Source organism: Hevea brasiliensis, chromosome 9 (assembly GCF_030052815.1).
Source record: "Hevea brasiliensis isolate MT/VB/25A 57/8 chromosome 9, ASM3005281v1, whole genome shotgun sequence".
In the NCBI taxonomy this organism is placed as follows: domain Eukaryota; kingdom Viridiplantae; phylum Streptophyta; class Magnoliopsida; order Malpighiales; family Euphorbiaceae; genus Hevea; species Hevea brasiliensis.
The window spans coordinates 24,036,551-24,059,978 of record NC_079501.1 but is presented as its reverse complement, the minus strand read 5'-3'; the positions used below and the strand labels follow the sequence as shown (position 1 = coordinate 24,059,978).

Here is a 23,428-nt window from a genome sequence, read left to right as displayed (position 1 = left end):
AGCATAATAGATAATAATTACTATAATTATAAATGATAATCATTATATATTAAGTGTTACATGACAACACTAAAAGTAAATTTATCCACGTAGTAATATAAAAAAAATTATATATATATATATATATACTTAATTATTTGATTTATTTGTATTAATTACTTAAATTTGATTAGTTTCCTTCTATGAAAAAATTAATTATATTGATTTAATTTTATCCCACTAATTTTTAGATATTAAATTCTCATTACTTGAAAATTAAATAAATTTTTTTTTATATGCATTTTTTTTTATCATGTTGATCTCATAATTGTTTTTAGATCAACCACTCCTTACATTTCTTTATATTCATTAATTTTTTTTTGAGAAAATAAAATAAAGCTTTTCTTTATTTTAAAATATTAATATTGTGTCCTTATAAATTGTTTATAATAATTATTCATTTAATTTTTTTAAGAAATAAAATTTTTTATTTATTAATGCCACATCTTTACCATATGGCATTTGACAAACAATTATCCTTGACAAATGAAATATCATATACAATAATGTTAATTCATTAATTTTAGAATGAATTACTATCTCCTATATTGAAATTAGATAAAAGTTAATATTAAACCAAAATAAATTATTTTCACTAAAAAAATATTTTGTTAAAATGCTTATATTTTCATTATTGTTAACTACCAAAAATGCTCATGTGTAAACAATTTATTTATAATTTTTTAATATATATTAAATTTTTATACTAAAATTAATATTGAAATTTAGAATATTAAAATGGAAACATATACAAGTTTTAAAATTGAAATAAATGTTAATGAAATATGTAGCATTTTTATTAAAAATCTAATTTTTAAATAAAGTAAGTAGAGATTGGTTCAAAATTTATTTAGTTATAGAAAGTGAGAATCAAAAGTGTTGCCAATATATATATATATTTTTCTTTTTAAAATGTTTTTACTTTTTCTTCTAATCATTTTAAAGTTATTTCATAAATTATAAAATTAATTATATCCTTTAATTAGTTTATTATTTATTTATTATTAGTAAATTAAATCAAAATTAACAAAATATCACTTTAGTTAAAGAAGATAAAATATGAAAGTGTTTCAATTAATTTTAGAGGGGAATTATTTACTAGTATTTTAGACCTGAGATTAACCCTATGTTTGGATATGGGGAAAGTGGTAGGGAAGGAAAATAAGTTGTGGAAAACAAAGGAGAGTTTTCACTTTTCTTTGTGTAGAAAGGGAAGGAAAAATAGAAGGAGAAAGGAAAATAATAATTATTTTATTTTATTTATTTTTTTAATTTGAAAAAAAATAATAGAAGTGGAGAAATTATATATTAAAATTTATATAATTATATATATAATATTTATTTAATTTTTTATTTATATCTTTATTGAGTAAAATAATAAATGTAACTCATAAAATAAGGGTAAAATAATAATTTTAACAATTTATTTTTTCACTCATTTCCTTTTAAATAAAAAAAAATTATTTTCTTTTCATTCAAAAAATAAAAAATAAAAATATTTTTCCTTATATTATTTTCCTTTCCTTCCCATAAATTATCCAACCAGAGCATAAATGGTAAATAGCAATTCAACCGATTGATATCTAGGGGTATTTTAGTCTCTATGAAAATGGACGCCAGGGAGCATGATTCAATCCAGTTAATTAACTATACTTAAATCCGATCCTATAAGTACCTCGAACCTCGTTGCTCCATTTTCGCTGCAATTTCCTCAGCACTGGTCTCTGTTCCATTAGAAGCAAGAAAGGCTATCTCGGTTTCTCTGATGGCGATAAAGATTTGGTATTAATAGCTAGGGTTTGATCGTTCTGTTTTCTGTAGCTTGTCATGGATTCTTCTTGGCCAGTGCTTGATTTCTAGTGAGTGATTGCGTGCATCACTTTTGCTTGAGCAGTTTTTGAGGTTGATTTTCAGCTGAAATTAGGGTTTTGGAGATGAATCTGGTGCGGGAGACCTACTCTTTCCTCTGATTATTCTTTGATTTTCACTTTAAATGCTTTACATTTTGGTCCTAATTCCAGGTTTCTTGGCAATCAAAGCGGCTTTTTTACTCCAACTTTTTTCCAAAGATTTTCTCGGAAAGAAAATTTTGGTTCTAACCGATTTCAGTTATACGATTTCTTCGGTAGAAAGTTTTATCTTAGTCCCTACTATTTTTTTTTTAAATATTTTTTTATGGGAGATTAGAGGTTCCATTAGTCATTTTCTGGTAAAGGTACTGAAACTTCTAAAAAATTGCAGGAAATGGGAAAATGCTCCATCACCAATATCTCCAACTCGTTTCCGGAATGCGCCTATTCTCCTTACCATGCAAGAGCCCATTCTGATGAAGATTATAGTCCTGAAAGTTTGAAATCAGCTGCCAGAGAAGTCAGTATCACCACTGACTCTGAAACCAGACTCATTAAATCAATCGTACAAGACGACAAGGCTCAGCTCATATCTCTCTCGAGGTTTTTCCTTGACACCAACAAGAGCTCCACAATGGAACTAACAGTTGTCTCGAAGCTCCTTCATCTCTGCTGCGCTTTCGATTCTGTCGACTGCGCTACGGCACTGGTCAATGGAGAGCTAGGAGCCATGCCGTTGGTGAACGAGGTGGACACTGCCGGGCTGTCACCGCTGCACGCTGCGGCCGAGGCTCACGCTGCGCGTTGCGTGGAGATGCTGCTGAGAAAACGCGCCCGTACGGATCTGAAGACTAGAGACGGACGAGGACTGCTCCCTCTGGAGCTGTCGCTGTCGAGAACCAGGTAACGTCCAAAAGAAGACGTTGTTTTCATTTTGTGGACAGAAAAGGTAAAAGTTTTGTCTTTTTTTTTTTTAATTGATAGTATTAGAGAACTTTTTTTTTTTTATATAGTACTAGAGAACTAGCCTTATTTGGTACTGTTACCTTTTCTATTCTCGGCTTGATTAAGAAATTTGTGTTGTTTCTGCTCTCATTTGTTTTCCTTTGAATCGATAATTTTTTCTTTGCTTGCTTGTTACTTCAGAATGGATGTTTTTTGGAACCCGGATGACCACTCCATCGAAGATTTGGTGGTTCAGCTTAGTGAAAAGGTATTTCAATTTTCAAATATGTAACTTTCTCTAATAATGTATAGTTTGGGTTTTTATTTGATTAATTTGAGAGGAGAACGAACTCGGGTCAAATACTTTTATAATAAAGTTACTCATTTCATCACTATTTTATAAGCTACCAAACAAAGCGCCTTTTTCTTTTTCTTTTTTTTTTTTTTAAAATTTATGAAACTGCTAAGACTTCACAATTTTGTAGAGGACTTTAAAGCCCATTCATATAGAAATTTTCTTTTTCTTTTTTTCATTCCCAGTAATAATAGCCACACTCGATCGATCAATTGAATGTTGTTTAATCTCTACAGGATTTGACCGCTATAAAACTTCTTAGCGAGAAGACAAAGGAAGTCGACGAGGTGGCGTATGCAAGCGCCATTGGAGGGCGGGTTGTGGATTTAGCTGCTCTGTTAGTAGTAGCGGCACAGAAAGTAAATGAGTCGATTTTGGAGTTGCACGATGCAGATTTAAATTCCAAAGAGAGGACCACGATTTACGAACGGGTGATTAGAGAGGCATTAAGCCTGAGTCGCTCTGCGACATCGCTGAGTGCCGTCAAACGAAAGATTGCTCCAACCAAGAGCGAGAGCGCCGGGAAAAGGAAGCTTTTGCTCTGCGAGATTGAGTTGCTTCAGCTATTCGACGCCGTTGCCCAAACCACCGGTTGTACGGAAAAGAAGGTGACATCACCCTTAATATTGGCGTCGCAGGTGAGAATAGCTTTTCCTTCCTTCAATTGTTTATGGATAAGAACAAACGGATAAAACATAGAGGGAAAAAAAAAAATTTGAACGGTTAAACATGCGACTATTCATCTGTGCGGCTATGTTGGAATTTAGGAATGGACTTAGATGCCTTAGCAGCAGGAAAAGTTCCTGTCGAGTCAGATATTATATTCATGCGATTATTTAAACGGTGGGCAATTCCGTAATTCCATGAGCGCACAGTGACTAGACTCCTTTTGGATTTATTTATATACCCAATGATAAAGGATCGTGGCCCCGGAATAATTTCTAAGGCTTGTACTGGACAAGCAAAATGGTGTGGGCAGTCTCGACGTTGTGCCTCTGTCCCACACGTTCTGGTGTCCGATTTATGTACTCTGACGGTCCTTTGTATCTCTGATAAGAACGCGTCATAAACAACTATTCTGATTTCTGAGACCCTTTTTATCCTAAAATGATTGGATATTTGGAAAATATTTTCAGAGTCATTTTTAAGGTAGTACAAAGCTTTGTGTTTAACGGTTTATTTGGTATTATTATTTGTGTTAGAAATTAAAAGAAAATATTATGTCAAAATTAATTATTAAAAATTCTGAATTTTAAATTTGAATTTAACATGTTTAAGTTATAAGAAATTTAAGACAAAATAATATTTTCAAATTTTTTTTAATAGTATTTCAAATATTGTTTTCCCAAGAAAATGGCAGTTTTAACCTTAAGTCTAAGCAAACTCCAAGTGTATGCCTCTTTTTAACAATAATAAAAATTTTAATTTATATTCGTAGAATCGCTTGATATTAAATTGTTCCAATAAAGTCATTATTTATAGACTCTGGTAGAATGTTAGACATATATAGTTTTACGTGATAACAAGTGAAAGTTATATAACATATCTTTATCGAGCTATATAGTTATCATACTTGGTTACATAAATAGTTTGATTTAATTTCCATAAAAATTAAGCAATAGTGTTTTTTTTTTACAAAAACAAAATTAAAATGGAATGATTTTACTAATACAAAATAAGACTCAGTGAATATTTTTTTACCAGTTTATTGAACATAAAGTGAAATTAACCTTTCATTTCTTTAATAAACACCATAAAAAAAAAAAAGCATAGCCCGCCAGACAAGTAATACTCCTTACCGATGCTTATGTTGTTGATAAAAGTGATAGGGTCTAATTTAACATATGCAAGTGGCCAATATCAAAACTAGGATTTGTTTTAATACAATATTGATAAAATGAATCGCATCTAACTTTATTCTAACTTTATTCTAAAAGAAGCATTTTTGCCAAATACCTAGGGTGTGTGAGACTTAACACATCATATGGAGTATGAATAACATCTATTGGTGGTTCAACATTTAGAATTTTGCATCTGCTGGAATGTTGTCATTCAACCTCTAGAGTTGAAATGATATATTTATTAATACAAATTTCAACTAACTACCTTTTTATCGAAAATGTGTATGTTTTTCAGCTTAACTACAGTCTGTTCTCCTGCATTCTGCTAATCAGTATTATCCCATGAGTACCTCTGAACTTGAGTATGCTGTATTCAAGTAAGCGATGTCCAAAAGTAATCCTAGACAGAATAACACAGAAGTTGGAAATAAATTATTCATGTATTCCCTGGCTTAATAGTTTATACATCCAACTTAGGAAAGCACAATACGCCATGTTATTAGAAACTTTTTTTTTTCTTATTTTTTTTCCTTTTTTTTATTTTTTGATTGCAATATTTAACCCAGGACTTTTATCATTCCATAGGCTGCAGATGAAGCCATTATTAAACTGCTTCTGAAGACTAACATAGATGTAAATGATGTGGATACTGAAGGGAACTCTGCTCTTCATTGGTGCCTCAAGACATCTAAGGGATCATGTTTTCAGCAGATCAAGTATCTGTCTCTCTCTCTCTCTCTCTCTCTCTCTCTCTCTCTCTCTCTCTCTCTCTCCCACACAAATGCTTGGACTTGTAGTGTCCCTTTTTATGAACTTTGAAAATCTTATTTGTTTCAGGATTATGTGGCTCCTGCTGAAGCATGGTGCCCGAGTGAACCAAAAAAATAAATTGGGGCTAACTGCAGTTCATCTTGCTGCTGCAAATGGTAATTTGCATGCACTTAAGGTATATGGTTTTCCTTATTCAATATTTACTGGCTTTCCAGTACTTGATAACATGCATAAAATTTTCATAATTGGAATCTGTTGTCCTTTGCATTTACTTTGATGTTGAGCTGTTAGGCCCTTTTACTGGAAGACCCAGATTGCGTCAACTCTAAAACAGAAACAAAAGAAACCCCACTGTTTTTTGCCGTGAAGAATAACTGTAAAGACTGTGCTGAGGTTCTTCTGCGCTGGGGAGCAAGTACAGAGGTCTTTAACTTGCGGTTAGAAACAGTTAGCTCTTTACTTCTAGTCTATTATTTTATTGTTTTTCTACTAATTGGAAAAAGCCTTCCCCCATCTCTCTTTGGGTGGAGATGGGGATGATGAGATAATAGGCTGGTCCTTGAATTCAACTCCAAATGCTAACATCCTTTTTGGTGATGTCTTTGCACCGATTCTTATAATTCCAGAAAGCAAAGACCTGTAGACTTGGCAGAGTCACAAGACATGCGTTTCTTGCTTAACCCAATGAATATTAGCCTCAGTAAGTTGAAATCCTACACACATTCAAAGATTTTATTAAGACCAAAAATAAATAATGAAACAAGTTGTTGTTACTTCATGCAACCTCACGAGCTTCATCCTATTATGCAGCAAATCGTGCTTTCCCTTTTCAACAGAAGTATACTGCATGGTTACAAGGAGATGAGGTGATCGCAGAGACTTGTGAAGAGCTTTTTGATATGAAAGATGAAGGCAAAACCACTTACAGGTGATCACCTTGGTTAAATCCATCAAAACTCAAATGACGTAACAATGAGATTATTCATGCACATGAATATGTTCTTTCTTCCTGGTTTAATTGTTTTCTGTCAACTCTGGTCAGTAGAACTTGCTCAAGTGTGAAGACAGAGATATGCAAATACTTTGAATCTCCTACTGGATGTGTTAGAGGCAGTAAGTGCTTTTATGTGCATGCTGAACAGGAGCCCAGGCAGATGAAGCAGGGAAGAGAAATAATTCATTCATCCACGACACGGGACCTTGAACAGAAAATCTTTGTAGGAGGCTTACCTCCTTCCGTGGATTCTGGTTAGGAGAACATTAGAATTCTTATCCATTACATTTAAAGTCATATTGGGTGTTGATTAAAGAAACGAAAGAAAATATTTGTTGTCATATATTGTATTAATTTGCATCTTTCACATTTCCAAAGCAGATTTATTGCACAAATTTTTTGAAGAGAAATTTGGTTCGGTGGCTGATGCCAGTGTTGTGGGAGCTCTAACGGGAGACAAGATACAATCCCGAGGATTTGGTTTTGTCACCTTTAAACGCAAGAAATCTGTTACAGCAGCTGTTGAAGCACGCTATGTCTCTGTTATGGGCAAGCAAATTGAGATCAAAAGTGCTCTTCCAAAGTGCCTTTTATCAGCTGAGCTTAAGAAATCACCTCAACAACATGAACAAGAACAGAGTGATGAGCATCTACCACAAGAGAAGATGATTAAAGAGAAGGATACAAAGGAGATGGCTGATTGGCAGACACCCAGTGAGAAGGTAAAAAGGGACCTGCCCAGTTGGCAGTCGCCTAATGAGATGAATGAAGAAGAGATGCCCAGCTTTAATACCACAGAAGAGGGTAAATCAATGCTAATGTCTTGGGTCGATACACTAATATGTGGTCAACCAAAGGCATGTTCTAATGAATCTCAAATGCACAAAGAAGGCATGCCCACATGGCTCATAACTTTCAAGAAGTGGCTCCCTCACTTTTTACGGCAGGTGGCAATGAGGGATGGAGTATATGCTCTCTCATCCCTGAAGGCTGATTTCAGGGCTGCTTTTGGCCTGGAATTGGACCATGCCTCTCTTGGCTTCTCAAAGCTTAGTGAATTCATGAGATCTTTACCAGACCTTTGTCACATTAAGTTTGTTCCTATAGGCAAACAGAAACCTGCCAATCACATGATACTTTTGCCTAGCCTTTCTAAGCCTCGTTGTCAACCAGTTCAACCTTTAAATATATGTAATCCATCTTGTGATGCAATTGAGTGCAGTAGTAATGGTGATTCTAGCAAAGCTAAGGGCTTTCAGGATGTTCCATTGGTCTCTAATGAGAATAATGACTCGACTGATAGCAGCTCTATGTTGTCCCATCAGATGCTTGAACAGAATCCAGAGGACACATCAGTTAGTGTGCACTCCACTTTTCTTCAATTTTTGAAGCCAGACCTAATCTTTCATGCTCGACCATGGCTTTTTGTTGAATGTGATGGTGACACAGGAGATACTTTTGATAGAGGAGAATTGGGAGACAGTTTTAAGGGGATGAAGCACAGTCCTCAAGAAAGACATTTGGTTTTGGAGGTCCTTGCCAGTAAAAGGAATAATTCATCTCTGTTCTTTCTTCGTGAATTTGATTTTTATGATGTAAGGATTAAATAAGCTGATAGTTGCCCATTTAAGGTTCTTAAAAAATATAATTATCATGAATATGTTGACATTGCATAACATAAAAATTTCGTGTCTGTGTGGTGTATGCAGAACTACAAGGCAAACATCGTACAGGGAAGGTGCTTTGGGTGCAACCAGCGTCGGGTGTTGTGGGCCAACTTTCCATGCCAGCACTTGTTGTGGTGTGCTGACTGTAAGCTACAAATGACACAGGCAGCCAGTAATTTTGAGCACAAATGCGTGGTGTGTGATGTCAAAGTGCAGAAAATAGAATTGATTTCATGTCAGGAAAACTGTCAGACCACACATGAGAGCCCACATTGACGAGTTCCCACCTTTTAATCCTAATTACTTACAGAAGTAAGGCCCTTTAAGACACCTCCTCTTCCTGAAGTATATTCAAGAACTTCCAAGTGTTATTAGAACCTAATGTTGAACCATTACTTCTAAATCTGATGTTTCCTCCAATTGTATCTGCTGACTGGTACAAGCCAGAAAGAGGAAAAGGCTTACTTATGAAGTCCTCTTATCTGAAAATCTGTACAAACTTATTACAAAACTATCATATATACATTTGCGGTGAAAGCGGGTTACCTTGCATTGTAAGTATGCTTGCCTTTGGCAAATGCTGTCAACCCCTTTCACCAATTTACTGATTTCTTCTACCTACTTGAGTTAGAGGAATCTATATGATACACATGAGGATGTATAGTTCTGCACAGGTGTTTCTAGTATTTCTGTCTTCAATTGCCTGTTTCTAGTAATCAAGACGTACTCTTTTTGGTAATACACTAGAACTGGTGTAAAGTTGTAAATCATGGTTAGAATGCTCAGACCAAATCTGTTTGAATGGTGCTTTCTTTCTTTCTTTCTTTATTTTATTTTATTTTATTTTTTGATTATCATTTATTTCTACGATTGTTATGTTCTTTTGGCTGTACTTGCATGTTGTAAAGGGAAATATATGGTCAGTGGACCTAGCAATTAGTTTCTTTTTTATTTGTTTCATTCTTATCCGTTTCATATGTGTCCAGGAACAATGTCTAAAAAAGTTGCGTTTCTCCTTTGAAGGTTTAAATGATGAAAAGGAGAATACAGGATCTTATAACGAATATTACTTGGTTGGGAAGCGTTCTTCAAATTTTAACGACGGTAATTTAGTAATATTTTTATTATTATTGGAAAAAATATTTTTTAAAATATATTAGTTCGACAGTATTAGAAATAAATTTAAATTACATTTAAAATTTTAATAATATTTAAAAAATTTTTTTTTCCTTTTACTCTAAAATTCAATCTCAAATGAGGGAAGTAATTTCTGCTTAATTTGAAGGCTGGCTGAACTTCTTCTTCTTCTTTTTTTTTTTTTTTCTCTGAACTGAAAATGTCTAATTTGCTCTTCCATAGCAATTAGTCTTTTTCTACCCCATGCTAGGATTCACTTTGTTAATTTCTTTTTTCCTTTGGAAATTAAAGAGTTCAATAAAAATGATTTTTATTAAATAACTTAACAGCAAACTGAAGTTTAGTTTTTAATGCATTTTTTCGATATTTTTTTACTACTAAAAAGACTAATATATTCTAGGGCGGAGTAAGATCTCATAAATAGAAAGGGTCCACATCTGAGTAATTTTGGGCCCGAATAGAGCCCTAGCCCGTAAACAAGTCTGTCAAATTCAAAGCCGATTTCATTGGTGGGTCTTTAGAACCGAACGACAAACAACAATGCTTGAATCCGAACCAATTAATGACCCGACTTCATCGGATCCTCTCTGCAATTATTGCAAATTTGCCTGCAACCGGAAGGGTTTAGGGTTTTCGTTGGCTTAACCCTGTCCACCACTTTCCCTCCATTTCCCTTCTCTCCCAGTTTCACAACCAATCCAGGTATGCTCCGTAAATTCCTCTGAATTTACCTCTCTCTCTCTCTCTCTCGCTTGCTCGCTCTTTCTATTGGAAGTCATTTGCTACTTTAATCTGGTTTATTCGATATCTATTGTTTTGATGAAGTTGCTTAATCTCGCAAAAAATTGAATTTTATTTGTATTTTGTTTTTGTAAAAGTCAGTTTCTAATGGCAAGAGGCCCTATTGCGTCTCTCTTTCGAGCCTACGCATCAAAAAGTAAGGTTTCTAGGGCTAGATTTTTACTCTCAAATCAAAATTTTCGTTCTTTTAGACTATTTAACAACTGGGTATTAGAAAGTCATCAACTTATTCCTCCATTTGATGTGCCCTACCATCAAATCTCAAGTTCGATATGCTTAATTCATCCTCAGTTGCCCTCATGGAACCCAAAATTTACCCTTTGTAGTGCCATAAATGGGAGGCCATTTTCTTCATCAGTCCAAGACGGGGATGATGAGAATAGCAGCAGTACGGAATTGGAAGAGAACATTAATATGGATTTTGTAGAAACTATTCGTGTGGAAGGTGTTATTGAGAAGACAATTGAAGATGGAGTTGGTGATGTTAATGGTAGCACCTTTTCTTATCCTATAACTTCTGTAGAGGAACATGAAAATCAAGATAGTGGTAGCAACAATAAAATTGCAGTCAAAAAGAATGTGCAATTTCGTGATCCTGTAGAAATATATCAGGAGCTTCGAAATGCTGAAAAGAATGATAAGCTGAGACGGTCTGATTGGGAGATTCTACGAGAAATATTCTTTTACTTTGCTAATTCTGGCTGGGCTGCCAATCAGGCTCTTGCGATTTATATTGGCATGTCATTTTTTCCCACTGCTGCTCATAAGTTTCGGAATTTTTTCTTTAGGAAATGTTCTGCTCAGCTTGCTATGTACTTGGTTTCACTTGGTCCGTGCAATGCTGCTGTTAGGTTCCTTTTTCCAATATTTGTTGAATATTGCATAGAAGAGTTTCCTGATGAAATTAAGCGCTTTCGAAGTATGATTGAGTCTGCAGATCTTACGAAGCCATATACATGGTTTCCTTTTGCTCGGGCAATGAAACGTAGAATTATATATCATTGTGGCCCAACAAACAGCGGTAAAACTTACAATGCACTGCAACGATTTATGGAAGCTAAGAAGGGTGTTTATTGCAGTCCACTCAGGCTCTTGGCAATGGAAGTTTTTGACAAAGTGAATGCTCTTGGTGTTTACTGTAGCCTTCACACAGGACAAGAGAAGAAAAATGTCCCATTCTCGAATCACGTGGCTTGTACTGTGGAAATGGTGTCAACTGATGAATTGTATGATGTGGCTGTCATTGATGAGATCCAGATGATGGCAGACTCATTCAGAGGTTTTGCATGGACAAGAGCACTGCTTGGTTTGAAGGCGGATGAGATTCATTTATGTGGAGATCCAAGTGTTCTGAATATTGTAAGAAAGATATGTTCAGAAACTGGAGATGAACTGCTTGAACACCATTATGACAGGTTCAAACCACTAGTGGTTGAAGCCAAAACCCTGTTGGGAGATCTTCGAAATGTACGCTCTGGGGATTGTGTGGTTGCATTTTCAAGAAGAGAGATTTTTGAGGTAAAATTGGCGATTGAGAAACACACCAAGCATCGTTGTTGTGTTATTTATGGTGCCTTACCGCCAGAGACACGTAGACAGCAGGCTAACTTATTCAATGATCAAGATAATGAATTTGATGTGCTGGTTGCAAGTGATGCTGTGGGTATGGGTTTGAATCTCAATATTAGAAGAGTAGTTTTTAACAGTCTTTCAAAGTACAATGGCGACAAGATTGTTCCAGTTCCAGCATCACAGGTGAAGCAGATTGCTGGAAGAGCTGGGAGGAGAGGAAGCCGCTACCCAGATGGACTCACTTCCACCCTGCATTTGGATGATCTCGGTTACCTGATTGAATGTTTAAAGCAACCTTTTGAAGAAGTAAAGAAAGTGGGTCTCTTTCCTTTCTATGAGCAGGTTGAATTATTTGCTGGGCAACTTCCAGATGTTACTTTTCCTCAACTGCTTGAAAAGTTTGGTGAAAATTGTCGTCTTGATGGGTCTTACTTCTTATGTCGGCATGATAATATAAAGAAGGTAGCATATATGTTGGAGAAGGTTCAGGGATTATCTTTGGAAGATCGTTTCAACTTTTGTTTTGCTCCAGTTAATATTAGAGACCCAAAAGCAATGTACCATCTTCTAAAGTTTGCTTCTTCCTATAGTCAGAAGGTCCCTGTTGGTATAGCAATGGGCATGCCAAAGGGATCTGCTCAGAATGACTCAGAGCTCCTAGATCTCGAAACTAAACATCAAGTTCTTTCCACGTATCTGTGGTTGTCTCATCAATTTAAAGAGGAAACTTTTCCATATGTTAAGAAAGCTGAGACAATGGCAACGGAAATTGCTGATTTACTGGGTCAATCACTCATCCAAGCTCGCTGGAAACCAGAATCAAGGAAGGCAGGGAAACCAAGGCCTCAGCAACAGAAAGATGGTTTTGAGAGGCCCAAGTCACTCATCAAACAATATATAGAGTAAGTTTCCATGAGTTAAGTTCATTACATCCTGAACTGACCAAATCTTAGTATTACATAGAGCATGCGTAGTCATGGGTTATATTAATTAAGAGTGGACATCCCCTTGAGCAACTCATCTTTATAACATGTAGTCTAGAAATTTGTTTTGAATTTTCCCTTTTTGCTCAATCCTTTGATTATTTTTGTTTGTTTGATATTTCATATATTGTTTTAGAATTGCTTTTTATGGGACAGTTATCAAATGAACATTTTTTTACAGGTTCTTTAGCTCCCAAGGATGTTCTTTTCTTTTCTTCTCTTCTCTTTTTCCCCGGTTTTGGTTGAGTTTTCACCTCTCTGTAGAGCCTGAGAAATTCATTTTAAGTATTTAATTTGCATGCATGCTAAATGGCGTCTAAGGAGACATATATTCAGATAAGAAAGTTAACTGTTTGCCATGTAGAAGCATGCTATAAGAGTTGCAAAGAGTGACTCATGAGGAAAAAAAGAGAAAAATTATTAAGAGAAATTGAAAAATTATTGAGGGAAATTTCAGTTTCTAATAAAATGATGGTGAGGTCCTAATGCAAATCATTTGTCAAGAGATATGGATGTATACACACTGATGGGATCTAAACATCACTGTTGAGATATAGGTGAAAGTATGCTGCTTGTGTAGGAGAATTGGAAGGAAATAATGGAGGCTTAGAACATTAGTTTAGTGATGATTCTACTAATATGGGGCCAGCTTAACTGAATTGTGGATACAAGCCTGTGGCTATATTTTAGCTGTGGTATTTGATTGAATCCCTGAATGCTCTCACGTTTCTTTTGCTCCTGCAGGAGAAGGAAAAAACAGAACTCATCACAGGAGTGTTCAGAGAAGGTAGCAGTGTGATGAATCTTGCAGTTTCTTGCTCTGGTACACCTCGAGAGGGATGTGGGTGAGTTTGGTAATAGTCAGATCCCCTTTCAGTGATGCTTCACTTTATATTAAGCTGTTCCTCTTCTGGCCAATTGTATTTTATTTGCTTATTATTCAATTGTATTCCATTTGCTTATCATTCAATTAATTTAATGCTTATGTTAGATGTTGCATTGAATGTAGGGGTATATGGGCCATTTATGAAAGGCCATTTATGAAAGTGTAGGATGCGATGAAAGTGTAGGCTGACTGGATTTATTTTCAAAATTGTTTATGTTAGGGTAAATTAAAGAAGTGGCCTTCTTTGGAGAAATACATACTTGATTCCTTCTTTATTAAAAAAAGCAAGCAGATTTTGAGATCACTTTTCAAACTTCTTCCTTTCTAATAGTGTGATTTGAGTGAGTCATGAAGTTCTTAAATGGAAATGGAATAAACTTTTAGTCCCTAATTTTTTCGCACGAAACAACCTGTTAATCCTATAAAGTGTATAGCATACCCTTTATAAAAACGACTAAAACTTTAAATTATAGTTAAGTGTTTAGTGTAATTGAATGACCGAAGTGTATGAATTTGAAAGGTTAATAACCATCTAATTTGCTTTGAAAAAAGGGAGAACTCAGGTGTATATTTTGCCAGGTGTTGGGGCCTTGTGTAATTTACCCACAATATTATCCATAGCTGGTTGCTAAAGTTTAAGAATGTGTATTTGATTTCAATTCATTTTGCTTTGCTCTTACAGACACTAGCATATTTTAGTGTGGTTGATTGTAGAAACTGATTTGGATATTAGATTTTGAAAAAATTACTATTTAGTTTCTGTATTTTAATGAAATTAATTATTTAGTTCTTGTATTTTGAAAATTGCACTACTTAATCTCTATGTTTTGATTTCGTTAAAGTATTTAGTATCTTCGTCAAATTTTTTTGTTATTCATACTATTCAAACTACTATTTAGTTCGTCTATTTGAAGGAAACTAATTACTTAATTCCCGTATTTTAGAAAATACTACTATTTAGTCCCTCAATTTTAGTGACACTAATTAGTTAAGTTTATATAGTGTATAAATATATTTTTGGATAAAAATGAAAATTTTATTATGTAGAGATTAAATATGAATTTATATATATTTTTTAAATTTCTAATTTCTTCGATATCATTTTTTTATTTTCTCTATCGTGAAATAATTTTCTTTAATTACTTAGAAATTTAAGAAACTGATTAACTTTTTTGTATAAACAGTTTGTATATGAGAGGGAGAAGGGTATGAGTGTAGAGGAGAAGAAATATGGAGAGAGAGAAATAAGAGGAAGAAAATTAGGGTAGTTTTAAGTATAAAAAATAATTATGGGATTAAATAATTAATGAAGTCAAATTACATGCGTTAATTTTTTTTCTAAAATATAGAAATTAACTATTTCATTTCATTAAAATAGAAGGATTAAATAATATTTTGATCAGTATTGACTAATAGAAAAATTGATGAATGAGTTAAATAGTGTATTTTTTAAAATATAGAGATTAAATAATTAATTTAATTAAAATACAAGAATTAAATAGTTATTTACCTTTAGATTTTTTAAGGATTGAACGTCTTTTGCAGGTGATTCTTTAATTTGGTCTCATGGTGCACTCAAAAAAATCATTGATACCTGCATGATCTACTACAATTGTTTGACGTGCATCTAGTGGCTTACAGTCCGCCTGTGTCTCTGGTGGCTCCCAATCCAAAGTCCTAAAGATGATGTATGCATGGGATTTGAGGCCATAAATTCCCTCATACAGCTTGCCAAGTGAAAATATGCAACTGAGCTTAGGAAATGAAATTAACGGGCAGAGGACCGCAGATGGTCAGTAACTCATGGTTTTTAATTTGTAAATGTTGATAGAAACTTCTAGTGGCACATTTGGAATAAGTAGGCATACTCTGTTGAGGCCTTATTATACGAGGCCAATTCCTCAAATCGTGGTGACTGTTCATCTTAATTTTTGTATTGAAATTTATGATTTTCCAGCCTTGAGTATGCTTGCCGGATCTCGTTGAAGAAGCAGGAGAATGTCATGCGATGAAATGTTTTTTTTTCTCTGATAAAAATAACATCTCACATGCTTACAAGGAGTATCTTCATTGTTTCATTTTATGTTCTTCACTTCTCATACAATTTAGTTGTTCACATAACAAATTAAAATGTACACAGGAATTTTTTTTTTTTTTGAGGGAAATATACAAATGACTATCAGTAGGCCCTGTCATGAACTTTTCTCCTCTAGAGTAATAGGTAGCTCTAAATTATCACCACCCCTCTGAATCTTCAACACTACTGTATCCCCTACATTATAGTCATCCAACACTTTGTATAGCTCTGCTTTGCTTTTGACCTGATTAAAGAAATTAGCATGAAGTCATCAACAAATATGTTGAGTTTGATCACGCCTTTTCAATAAACAAAATATAGCGAAGTGGAGTCTAGGCCTAGTTAAAAAAGTGAAGTTCATTCGGAGAAAAAGCAAGGGTTCAAATCTAGTGGCTGAAAATCCATTCTCCCCCGGTATCCAAAACAAAATTAAGGAGATACCTCTTTATTCCGCATTTTGATTTTATGCAATGCTATCAATCACCTATTTACGTTTTTAAGTCCAGAATCCGGACAATCTATGCAGGTTTACATGTTTAAAATGGGTCAGAAGGCAGCTTGAACAAGCAAATGATTAATCATGCAGCTCAAAATACGAATAGAATTGACAAAAAGGCAAAAGAGTAGTTTCGGCAAGAGGGAGCTTACAGGTTTGTTATCCACTGCAATAATAATATCCCCAAGTACAATATTTCCAGCAAAGCCCCTTGTAGTAGGGAGTAACCCGGCCTTCGCTGCAAGACTATTCCCTGGAACCTATGACACCATAAAGTAAACTTACGAATTATCAATGATCTGAATGATATCTCATACACCAGCTTGTGAGAAGGATATTACAAAGAGAGAAATTAATAACATATAGATGTATGCAAATCCATTAATGCAATACCTGCAGGATGAGAGCTCCATTTCTAATGTTTAGTTGATTTGAAACCAGATCAGGAGCAATTTCCACAGTCAAACCAGCTCGAACAACCTAACAAAGATGAACCTTAATACTTAGATACTTGCAACGTTATCCTCACCTTTGACTGACAATTTTGATTGAACAAACAAGACTACGGTACTCAAATTGTGAGAATTTAGAAGAATACAAATATGAAGGGTTTAGGACTGTACAAACAATAGCAAATTAACTTACTTTACCAAACTGAATTAACTGAGGTACAATCTTGAGCACTGTTGAGGATGGAATGGCAAACCCTACACCAGCTGATGTCCCTGCAGAACAAAACCAATGGTTAGGTTTTGTGCCAAAAGAACCTGCTTGTTATATGCATATTATTCTCTAATAGAGTAACATCAGCTACTTCGTAGTCATTCTAAATGTGTGGACCATTATTGAGCAAATCAATATGCAAACTCATCCAAGAAGAATATTACTGCATCATTTTTGGTCAAATTATCTTCTACAGATAGTATAATGAAAAAGTATCTCAAAATTTACCTGTCTGAGTAAAAATTGCTGTATTAATTCCAATTAGATTTCCTTTAGAATCCAATAGAGGACCTCCGCTGTCATGGCAAGAAGGAAAAAGTGTTATTACTGCAAAAGTCAAGAAGCACACTTTATTCCACTGATGTATCATACATTTGTACACAATTATAGTATATTAAGAACAACAAAAGGGAATATACTCAGGAGAAATGACAATGAAAAAGAAGGTACTGGGATTGGATGACAGCAACGGGATAGTCTTAGCAGGAAGCCAGGGACAAATCCAAGGGGGGCCTCACCCGTTATTGCAGCCAGGGCTGGCAATTTTGGACACGACATGTTTAGACAAGAGTTAAACAAGCTTGGATTGAGCATAAATGGGTTTGGGTCATAAACAGATTTACATGTTTATGACACAGCAAAAAGTGTCTTAAGTTGGTTGACCAGTCTAACCCACGATGACACGTTTAATTAAGTGGATTAACATGTCACACATAACGCTTGACAAGTTTAAACCCATCAAGACCCATTTAATTTACATTTCAATTACCCTACTATCTTTTAAAAAATAATTATTAGTAAATTAGTTACGAAAACTCCAAATCATGTTTAGTTAACTTTACAATAAAATATTACATTAAATGAAATAATCTAGCTTTAATACTCTCATTTTATAATATTACACGTTATAATAACTTTATATCCCTTATTCCATTAATAAAAAAATTATATGATTTCATTATAGCTAATAAGTTATATGTGAATAAATTATATGAGGTGTTCGTATATAAACTATAAAAGAGATAAATATAATAAGTGTTCTTTTTTAAAAAATAACAAGATTTATACAACACATAGAATTATATACTTGCATATAATCTATACAATTACACTTATATATATATATATATATATATATATATAGAGAGAGAGAGAGAGAGAGAGAGAGAGAGAGAGAGAGAGAGAGAGAGACAGATTTTGAGAGATATTTTTCTTTCATTGTGATTTATCTATGATTAAAGTTTCTAATTAGTACATCATAGTAAGTTTGTGACACGATTCATGTATCTTGTTCAGAATGAGTGTAATTGTGTCATTTGAAATGAGACATGATATGTTTAAACATGACATGACACATAATGCCAACCCCAACTGCTGCCCCGTAACCCAGCCCTGCCCAACAACAAAAACAGAAGCCCATTTTTTCAAAAGAATTTATAAGTGTTGGACTCTAAAAAATTAAAGTTGGATCTTTAGTAACTGTGCTCCATAGTTTTTAGGTATTATCTTTCAATAAGAATGAATCTTAAAACCAACCTGTTCCCTGGATTGATGGCCGCATCTGTCTGGATTCCACCACCAATCGTAACTCCAGTTTGACTAAAAATGTCCCGATTCAATCCACTGATTACCCCTACGGTAAGAGTATGATCAAAGCCAAATGGATTTCCAATTGCAAGACACTGCTGCCCAACTCTCAGAGAAGAAGATTGCCCCACCTTAATTGGCCTCAACAAATCTTTAGATGCTTCTACCTAACATGTCAAAGATATTGAGACCTACATTCATGACAAACAGCTCACTAGAAAGTAGGTGTACAATTAAAAATGATGTTCCAGCCACCCATCACATTGACATAGCAAATACTATTATAATGTCTATATTTGAAAATTTAGTTAATGGAAGACAATAATGCACTAGACGGACTTAGCGTGGAAGAAAATGAAGGCAATTGGCATCACTAAGGCTGCCACATATTTGGGTTTGTAGTACACCTATTAAATTTCATTTTTTTTAATTTGAACTACTTCAACATTTTCCTTTTTGTCAACATCCTAACAGGTATTGGCAGTTGGTCAATATTGAAATATAGGGATAAACTATGTGCTGAAAAGTAGGAACATCATTCTCAGACAACTTGATAGCAACTTCACATAAACCATAATTTTTGTGAGGGGGCAAAGATCCTATGGATCTTAGTCTTTGTCCATGAATGTATGCTGGGTTGTTGAAAACATACATGCACTTGCTCAGCAGCCTCAAGGAGAATCTATGCATGTTTGTAGAATGAACTTAAGTTTGTGTATCACACATAAAATAATAACAATTGGTCATAGGAGGGGCAGTGAATGTACCCATAGGAATTAATTTCCCAGAACAGCAAAGAAATCAAATAACTGAACAGTTACAAAAATCACATAGTAGAAACACCACAAAATCTGCATGATGCCGGGTTATGTTCATGAGTCCAGTGCTAATGACTGGAAGTGCGGCAAAACCATTTCTTATCCACAGTATATCATAAAACTAGGCGATGAGTTATGAAAAATTTCTCACACTTTAGAGTATAATTTTGAAAAATAGATAAAAGCATGTAGGGGAAAAGAAATACCTTCAAGACAGCAAGGTCCTTGGTACGATCAGCACCAATCAATTTACCCTCAAAGTTCTTCTGTACCCTTTTGAAGAAACATAGAAATTGATGGCAAACAGCAATAATCATAAATAGTTTTCCCATATGTGAAAACGATTTTGACCAAGTAATGCAGTTCAGTTTACACAGAAATTATAAGGCTTCGCAAATCTCACCCTTCTGATGTAAGAATATTAACTCGTGCAACAACTTGCCCAGAGCTTGGATGCCTTGAAAGTGCATTGCCTATCACTAGCATTACGAAGAAAGAGCATTAGCGTTGAAATTAAGTCCATCCATTGATCTTAAAAGGAGCCACCAGTCACCAGCATCTAATCAAATCAAAATATTTTGCTTAGCACATGCACTTTATGCCAAAAAGCCTGATTTTCATACCCTAAAGGTGAAGTAATATGAAGAAAAAGAAGAAAAAAGGAAAAGAAAGCAGAAGAAGAAAAAGAAGAAGATAATACAGTAAACCAAGAAAGGATGAAGATTTCTATAGACAGGCAGAAAATATCCAACAATAAAATTGAAAAAACCTGACATTATGTCGTTTTACTTGACAGAATAGATCACAGCAAAAGGTACCTATCTACTGTACCAGGACTTCTAGCAAAATAACTCATATGGCAGTATTTGGTTCTCTAAGCTCCTTACGTAGTTCTTACCATGGTAATTTGTCACAATGTGTCCTTGTGCATCCCAAACTACTCCAGAACCATTTCCTTCAGGAATCTGCAAATGGGTTCCCCAGGAATGAAATAGCATTTAAAAGAACAATCACAAGCACAAAGCATGTCAAAACAATAAAATTTTGTGCTCCACTTAATTTGGCAGAAATTTCATGTCCTTGTCAGACTTCTAGCCTTCTATATGAGTTTGTTTTAAACTCCTGAGAATCAACAGTACAAAGAGAACATTTGATTGTGAAAATACCTCAACTACACCAGTTACATTTAGTTGTGGGCGCAATGTCACATCAAAAATGTTGACAACAGAGTATGTATTCTTTTCAAAGAGTTGGACAGTTCTTTCCTGCCAATAGGCATGTATAAGCATGAACATGTAGGCATGTGAAACTCAATAACAAATCACTTACTGTGAAAAATAAGAAATCAACTCAACTCAACTCAACTCAACTCAACTAAACCTTTATTCCAAGAATTTGGGATCGGTTATATGGATTCTCTTTCTCCATTCTAAACAATTAAAAATAAGAACTAGCTGATATAATTGAAAATTAACCTCAGTAGGGAAGAGTGCTCCAGAAGCAAAAACAGGTGGAGTTACTTCTTCAATTGTCACAGATGGATCCCCAAGTGCTTGGGCTATTTGTCAACAAATTATCACATGTGCAGCAGCAAAGCACTGATAAGTACAAATACAATCACAAAACAATGCAAGGTACATGACAAAATCACCCTGCATTAATTCAAATAACACATTATTCATTCAAATGACAACTATTCTACAAGGAACATAATCCTGAATATGGCATCTGAGTACATGGATGTATGTTTTAAAAAATTTCAGATGCATTTTAATAAATTTCGTCCGACCCTGCTACCAAAGTTCACTTACCAGATAATGTTAATGTCATACCAGCTAATTACTTCATTGTTACAGTCACATTGATTTATTTATTCTTCTTTATTATATATTTTTTTGTGGAACTACATTAATTAACTTCAATTACAAGAAAATTACAGGTCATTATGTGAATAAATTTCAAGCAATGAACAAACAATCTGATATATTGCCTTGTAATTTCATTAAGCCAAGCTACCTTGGAGAAATTGATAACTCAATGTCACAATCAAAATACACAAATTTAAGACCTTAAGCAAATTATAAGCTGCAATATAAAGCTGAATTGTGCGGACCTGATAAGTACCTTGTAGGATAATACCATAGATACATAAACAGACTTGTCAGCAACATTCGCCGTGTTGCAATGGGACTATTTTTGCATATTTCTTCATACACACACTTGGTACCATCTCTAACAGCTCTACAGCATCACAGCAACAATGACAAATATGTTTTTAAAAAAGTGCACGATAAAAGCTCTAGGCAGAATGGGGAAAAGAGAAAAAAGAAGGGTGGGGTGGGGTGGGGTGGGGTTGGGGGGGAGGAGGAGGGGAGGGGAGGGGAGTGGGGTATTAGCTCAGATTGATCTCAATTTATGATCCTCAGCAAGAGAAATAATGAGAGTGTATCTTGTTTTGATATCCTGTTCTGATTAGTGGGCATCTAGAGTTATGCTTGTACGTTAGAAAGGGAGTTTTGGGAAGCATATGAGTAATGAACCACGAAGATGGTTCCCAATGTGCCTTATATTCTCATGTTAAACAATGTCAACTGTCAAGATTGATTCCATTGCCTTGGAATAATACATTGCTATTAAATTTTGCAGCAGAGTTTTTGCTTCCTAAAGATTTTTGAACAGGGGGAAAATGAACTAAAAGCATATATTAGACAATGTCAAGATTAGAACAACTACACGGGGATTAGAAGCCGACCAATTAAGACAAACACAGGCCTGTCTTCATGTCTTGTACCATATGATTATAAAGAAACCTAATGCGGCGCATAATTACAACAAATATATATTACACTGTCTTTTGTTCTCTTAATGAAGCTTAATGACCCAAAAATTATCAGTCAGACATTCACATATTTGAGTACTTCCAAATCCCATTTAAGTATTGAGAAGGTAGTTATGTACATTGTCTAAATTCATTCAAACTAAATAAGAAGCATAAACATTAACACTCTTAAGATAACTTAAACAACTACAAACATAGCAAGTTTCAGCGACAGCAGCAATGGTAACAAAGTGGGGGAATAGTTAAAAAAAAATGGTAATAGGCATTGGATAAACACACAGATGCATACCCAATATATATATATATATATATATATATATATATATATATATATATATATATATATAAAATTTAGTTCAGCGGACGACAACTAAAATCTAAATGGCGAAGAGGAAACAAATTGGAAATGGAGAAAAGAATGCAATGGTGACCTGGAAATGGAGATGGAGTGGGAAGAAACGATGTCGTGGGAGGAATCATCAGAGCAAAGACAGACAGAAGACAAAAGCTGTCGGCGACCCAAGAAAAAGCGTCTTGGGACAATAATGGTTCCATGAGGTAGAGGCTTTTGCAGTGACCAAGAATTGCATGCTAACATTTGCATTGGAAAAAAAAAAAATCAGAGAAATTAATGAAGCGGGTTTTAGCTGCCGGATAAGGGTTTTGAAGCACGAGTGCGAGGCAAGAAGATAAGGATTTTGAAGTAGAACTAGAGTTGGGCCATCCATAACTCATTCATTTGTTTCTCTGTTAATCAATCTCGAATGTTTATAACTTGGCCCATTTATTAAAATTGGCTCCATCCATAGCCATACATAACACAAATTGTCCTAACCAACAAAACGTAATAAAGTTTGCTGATGTGTGTGATAAACAGATTAACCTTCAGAGTGGCCGATCAATATTTTAGATCTTTCATACTTAGCTTTATTATTTAGGAATTTATTGCTTACAATGAACACAAAATATTTGAATCACTAATTTTATTAAAGGAATATGTCATATTACAACCACTAAGATAATACTAAAGGCCGAATAATGAATAAT

The 23,428-nt window shown here is 34.5% G+C and overlaps 3 protein-coding genes across 13 annotated transcripts; 2 read left to right on the top strand and 1 right to left on the bottom strand.

The window, feature by feature from the left end:
- The first annotated feature begins 1,738 nt into the window (after window positions 1-1,738).
- On the top strand, window positions 1,739-9,288 carry LOC110659514 (uncharacterized). Of its 6 annotated transcripts, none has more exons than XM_058153486.1 (13): window positions 1,746-1,982; window positions 2,061-2,164; window positions 2,281-2,792; window positions 3,036-3,102; window positions 3,426-3,827; window positions 5,616-5,746; window positions 5,868-5,976; window positions 6,093-6,238; window positions 6,428-6,501; window positions 6,612-6,729; window positions 6,844-7,049; window positions 7,174-8,390; window positions 8,505-9,288. In XM_058153486.1, the coding sequence occupies exons 3-13, from the start codon at window positions 2,284-2,286 to the stop codon at window positions 8,736-8,738; spliced, it is 3,213 nt and encodes a 1,070-aa protein (XP_058009469.1). In that variant the 5' UTR covers window positions 1,746-1,982; window positions 2,061-2,164; window positions 2,281-2,283; the 3' UTR covers window positions 8,739-9,288. The 6 variants fall into 6 exon arrangements, with proteins under 6 accessions (XP_021673166.2, XP_058009469.1, XP_058009470.1 ...); XM_058153484.1 differs by lacking the exon at window positions 2,061-2,164 and having other exon boundaries at window positions 1,773-1,821; window positions 1,934-1,982; XM_021817474.2 differs by lacking the exon at window positions 2,061-2,164 and having other exon boundaries at window positions 1,739-1,982; window positions 6,847-7,049.
- An 846-nt stretch (window positions 9,289-10,134) lies between these two features.
- On the top strand, window positions 10,135-15,797 carry LOC110659516 (DExH-box ATP-dependent RNA helicase DExH18, mitochondrial). Of its 3 annotated transcripts, XR_002495756.2 has the most exons (4): window positions 10,135-10,301; window positions 10,727-12,874; window positions 13,700-13,809; window positions 15,387-15,797. XR_002495756.2 is itself a non-coding variant. In XM_021817475.2 (2 exons), exons 1-2 carry the CDS (start codon window positions 10,488-10,490, stop codon window positions 13,752-13,754), a joined length of 2,442 nt encoding a protein of 813 aa, XP_021673167.2. In that variant the 5' UTR covers window positions 10,323-10,487; the 3' UTR covers window positions 13,755-14,145. The 3 variants fall into 3 exon arrangements, 1 of the variants encoding a protein (XP_021673167.2); XR_002495755.2 differs by lacking the exon at window positions 10,135-10,301 and having other exon boundaries at window positions 10,323-12,874; XM_021817475.2 differs by lacking the exons at window positions 10,135-10,301; window positions 15,387-15,797 and having other exon boundaries at window positions 10,323-12,874; window positions 13,700-14,145.
- Window positions 15,798-15,840: 43 nt separating this feature from the next.
- On the bottom strand, window positions 15,841-23,099 carry LOC110659517 (protease Do-like 8, chloroplastic). 4 transcript variants are annotated; one of them, XM_021817476.2, is made up of 13 exons: window positions 22,813-23,099; window positions 21,656-21,783; window positions 21,018-21,100; window positions 20,709-20,807; window positions 20,441-20,507; window positions 19,946-20,021; window positions 19,749-19,815; window positions 18,674-18,891; window positions 17,366-17,433; window positions 17,060-17,139; window positions 16,808-16,894; window positions 16,567-16,674; window positions 15,841-16,162 (listed from the first exon to the last, which is right to left on the bottom strand). In XM_021817476.2, exons 1-13 carry the CDS (start codon window positions 22,983-22,985, stop codon window positions 16,034-16,036), a joined length of 1,383 nt encoding a protein of 460 aa, XP_021673168.2. In that variant the 5' UTR covers window positions 22,986-23,099; the 3' UTR covers window positions 15,841-16,033. The 4 variants fall into 4 exon arrangements, with proteins under 4 accessions (XP_021673168.2, XP_021673169.2, XP_021673170.2 ...); XM_021817477.2 differs by lacking the exon at window positions 20,709-20,807; XM_021817478.2 differs by lacking the exon at window positions 21,656-21,783 and having other exon boundaries at window positions 22,813-23,071.
- Between the last annotated feature and the right edge of the window lie 329 nt (window positions 23,100-23,428).